This window comes from Chrysochloris asiatica, unplaced genomic scaffold (assembly GCF_000296735.1).
Source record: "Chrysochloris asiatica unplaced genomic scaffold, ChrAsi1.0 scaffold00033, whole genome shotgun sequence".
NCBI lineage: Eukaryota > Metazoa > Chordata > Mammalia > Afrosoricida > Chrysochloridae > Chrysochloris > Chrysochloris asiatica.
This window is the reverse complement of record NW_006408551.1, coordinates 14,159,709-14,164,748: the sequence shown is the minus strand read 5'-3', so window position 1 is coordinate 14,164,748 and position 5,040 is coordinate 14,159,709. Positions and strand designations below refer to the sequence as shown.

Genomic DNA, 5,040 nt, shown 5'->3' with positions numbered 1-5,040 from the left:
ACCAAGCAGGGGAGTACACACACCACGGATAACGCCCGTAAGGATCTTGGAACAAAGGTGACAATATTATTTGTTTGGTTTTGGGGGTTTTTTGTTCAGATTTTTTTTTTTTTTTTTTGGTATTGTTCATTGGCCTCCCACTGTTTGTGCACCTCCATTCTGGTGACTAGAGTGGGTGCCTGAGAAAGCTGACACCCGCCCCCCCAGGCCCCACCACTGGTGGGCTCTTCTGCCATGCATGCACACAGATACTCTCAGCCCAAGAGCTGGCCCTGAACTTTTTTTTATTATTTTAATAGGGAAAAGTCCAGAACAAGGGATGTGGAAAGAGAAAGAGAGTTTAAAAACAAAACAGGTTGAAAATTAAATTAAATCCTGAGATACAGTATAACAACCAACAGTGAGTGGCATCTTGAAATCCATCAGACGGCCTTGAAGTCAAGAAGCTGAAAGAGGACATTAAAGTCATACTCATATTAGGCTAGTTTTTTTTTTTTTTTCCTTCTCTCCCTCTTCTCCCTTCTCTGCGATTATAGACTACAGTATCCAGTGTAGTTTTGTTGTTGTTGTTTTCTTGTTGTTGCTGTTTTATGATCCCCCATCAACGGACTCTTTCTCTCCCTATATTACCCAAGAAGAGACAGCAACTGCTGCTATAGAGTCAAGCTACAATCACACTCTATAAAACACCAAAATCCAGGCAAGACCCATTACCAAGTGGCATACATCAGGAAGGCAGACAACACCTGTGAAAGTTACTCTGCGTTAAGCAATAAGAAGAGTGAAAAGGTAAGGCCACATCCTGATCACATCCACTTGGAGGCAATCACAGAAAGCATAAAAAATACCAGAAACACATACTCAATTAAGTATTAAGGCTACAGATAAACACTAAACATATTGAAGAAGCAAAAGCAGATGACCATATCAGCACATGCCAAAAAAACAAGATAAAATTTCTGAGACAAATGACCTAGAGGTAGACCTGGACTACATTATGGACGGAGGGCAGGCCTTGGAAATGCCTGAGAAGGAATTCAGAAAAATGCTTATAAAATGTTTCAAGTCAATTATGATTCATAGCAACCCTGTATATAGTTTCCAAGGCCGTAAATCTTTACAGGAGCAGCAGAAAGTCTCATTTTCCTCTCCTGGAGCAGCTGATGGGTTGAAATGCAGTCTAGTGCTTATCGGACAGCACAACCAGGACTATTTTTATAAATTAGTCCTGATTTTAAATGGAGAAACAACTTACATCACTTCTTTATTCCTACGAGGCCCTTCAAATGGTCTAAATGGCAGGGATCCAGTAGCTGCATGGTAAAATGTTACCCCGATGCTCCAAAGATCTACTGTTGCTCCATATTTCTTCTGGTGATCTTTCCTTAACACTGCTCTTTCATACATGTCAGGATGCTAAAAACGAAAAGAAAAGGTCTTTTAAGCGATTAAGTTCTGATCTCTTGTAATACATTACACAATGAGTACTCAATAATGCATATAAATTTTATCATGTTTTCCTAATAAATTCACTTTCCCAGTCTCCTTAAACCTCTACCATTACCTCCTTTAGCACTTAATTTTGACCTTATTTCATACCAGGAAATGGAAGCAATCAGAGATCAACTCTCATTTATGCCCATTACATAATACCAACCTACTTGCATCTGATTCATACTCCAGGCTACTTTCTAGTTACAACAGAATCGAACCAATCATGTGCGTGACAGAGTCCATCATAGGAGTGCATTCTCACCAAATCCCGGAATAACTTCATACTACTTACTCCTGGTGTGGTGCTGTAGGGTAAACAATGGACTTCTAGCCACAAGGTTGGTGGTTCAAACCCACTACCCACTACTTGAAAACCCTATACAGGGTGGTTGTAAGTCAGAATTGACTCAATGGCATTTAACAACAATGTTACTCTTTTTATTTTATTAAATTTTTATTGTGATTGAATTAGGTTTACAGACAAGATCATCAGCTTTACATTCAACAAATCATACACCTTGTTTCATTTGCATGTTTATGACATCTTCCATACTCTTTTTATTTTATACATTAAATTTACTGATTCTATTTGGTCATTCCTATCAGCTCATAAGCATGGTGTGTTAATACTAGGTGCAAGTGAGTCAGTTTCAATTCACAGTGACCCTATGTACAACAAAATGAAATGTCACCTGGTCCTGTGCCATCCTCACAATTGCTGCTATACTTCAGTCGAGTATTGTTGCTGCCACTGTGCCAATCCATCTTGTTGGGGGGAGGGTATCCCTTTTTCTCTGTTCTTCCACTTTAGCAACCATAATGTCCTGCTCCAAGGACTGGTCCCTCCTGATAATATGTCCAAAATATGAGAGACAAAATCTGGCCATCTTGACTTCTAAAGAACATTCTGGTTGTACTTCTTCCAACACAGATTTGTTTATTATTCTTGCAGTCCATGGTACCTTTAATATTCTTCTCCAGCACTAGAATCTAAAAGCACCAATTCTTCTATGGTCTTCCTTACTCACTGTACAACTTTCATATGCATATGAAGCTATACAAAATAGCATGGCTTGGATAAGGCACACTTTAGTCTTCAAACTGATATATTTTTCTCCTAATGCTAAACATCAACTTGATTTCAGAACTGCAGCTTCCATGAGTGCTAATGGTAGATCCAAGTAAAGTGAAGTCTTTGACAACTTCAATCTGCTCACCATTTTTCATAATGTTATTTACTAATCCAGTTGTGAGGATTTTAATTTTCTTTTCTTTACACTGAAATGCATCCCAAACTGAAAACTGTATACTCTTTGATCTTCATCAGTAGAGAACTTTTAAGTCCTCTTCACTTTCAGCAAGCAAAGTTGTATCATCTGCATATTGCAGGTTGTTAATGAATTTTCCTCAAATCCTGCTGCCACGTTCTTCTTCATATAATCCAGCTTCTTGGATTATGTGCTCAACATACAGAACGAATAAGTATGGGGAAACAATATTTGGCAAACATCTTTCCTGAATTTAAATCACTAAGTGTCACCTTGTTCTGGTTGAATGACTGACTGCCTTTTGGTCTATGTATAGGTTCCTCATGTTGTTGCTGTTGTCATGTGCCGTGAGGTTGGTTCCAACTCATAGTGACCCCCTGTATAGGGTTTCCGAAGCTGTAAATCTTTACGGAAGCAGAAAGCCTCATCTTTCTCCAACAGAACAGCTGGTAGATTTGAACTGCTGACCTTGTGGTTCGCATCCTGATTCGTAACCACTATGCTACCAGAGCTCCTTACAGGTTCCTCATAAGCACAATACTCATTCTCCACAGTTCCCACAATATTCTTCAGCTATCTCTCAACTCTCTGCTTTCTACCATAGAAAACCTCTCAAAATATCTGTTAAAAACTTTATCTTGCTAGAACAAACAAGATGGCGGATCGGGTGGAAGTGCAGTAAAGAACTCCATCAGCAACAACACAGAATACCCGACCACGCAGGCTCAGGGGATGGTCCCAGAACTCTGAACCACATATAAAGGAGTATTTAGAAGGTTGGAAGGTGAAGGCTTACAGCTGGGGGAGTTTTGGTAGAAGCAAGAAATCCATTGCTTTCTACTCCGGGATGCTCAGCTGCTCTAGGAGCTGCCATCTTGGATAAGACCAAGCAGGGAAGGATCGGAGAGGCCACAGACGCCTGGCAGAACCACAGAGATAAAAGTGTAAGTGTGAATATTCTTCTCTTTTGGTAGGTGTTCATTGGTCCCTTGCTGTCTGCGCACCTCCATTCTGGTGACTATAGGGGTGCCTGAGCTAGTGGGCACCCCAGCCCCACCCTCGGAGGGTTCTACTACGCATGCGCACAGATCTCCTCGAAATTTAAAAGAGACAGTTTCCAATTAAAACCAAATGGCCACAGCCAGCCCTGAACTGTTTCCAACTAGATAAAAGGCCTGAACGGGGATTGTAGAGCAGGACAAGCAGACAAAAAAGGAAATAAGCTGAAAATTAAATCCTAAATTATGTCAAAATGACCAACAGTGGCAATTTGAAATTTCTCAAGAAGAAGAACAAAAAGGGAAGCCCATTTCCTGATCATATCTACCTGGAGGCAATCAGAAAGCATAAAAAATACTAACATACACACCCATCTAAGTATTAAGGCCACAGATAACCCCTGAATATGTCCAAAAACCAGAAACAGATGACGATATCTGCACATGTCCAGAAACGAGATAAAGTGACTGAGGCAAATGAGCTGGAAGTAGACCTACACTCCATACTGGAAGACAGGCAGGCCTTAGAAATGCCTGAGAAGCAATTCAGAGAAATGATTATAAAATGTATCAAAATACTATATGATGGAGTTGAAAAAAATAAGGAAGAAGTCAGAAAAGCGCTACAGGAACAATCAAATAAGATAGATACAGCATTGGAAATAATTCAAAACCTACAGAAAGAGGTCCAAATGATCAATATTAGAATATCAGAAACAGACAATACACTGAAAGGGCAAAGGAGCAGAACTGAAGAGATAGAAGCCAGAACTAGTAAGCTAGATGAATCTCTCAACACTACTAAGATAGAAGAACAAACACAAAAAAGGATAAAAAATCTGAAGAAGGCCTATGATTCATACTGGATAATATGAAGGGGAATAATATAAGAATTATTGGCATCCAGAACAGGAACAATCACATGAGTCCACAGAAGAGATAGTTGAAGAACTTCTGGAAGAAAATTTTCCTAGCATCCTGAAAAGTGAAAAGATAAGTATTCAAGAAGCTCAAAGAACCCCAGGAAGGATAGACCCTAAAAGACAATCACCAAGACATATAATAATCAAGCTCTCCAAAATCAAAGATAAGGACCGGATCTTGAAAGCAACTAGGGAAAAGAGAAATATAACATACAAATGCAAGCAAATCAGATTAAGCTCAGATTTCTCAACAGGAACCATGCAGGCAAGAAGGCAATAGGAAGAGATTTATAAAACCTTGAAAGAAAAACACTGCCACCCAAGAATCCTCTACCCAGCAAAGCTGTCAATCAAATA

The 5,040-nt window shown here is 39.6% G+C and overlaps 1 protein-coding gene across 1 annotated transcript in view; it reads right to left on the bottom strand.

Moving 5' to 3' along the window:
- TBK1 (TANK-binding kinase 1) overlaps positions 1-5,040 on the bottom strand; it is a 92,626-nt gene that overhangs the window by 39,504 nt on the left and 48,082 nt on the right. Inside the window, exon 5 of the mRNA XM_006859518.1 lies at positions 1,256-1,416. Within this exon, the coding sequence (XP_006859580.1) occupies positions 1,256-1,416 (161 nt within the window). The remainder of the gene's footprint in view (positions 1-1,255; positions 1,417-5,040) is intronic.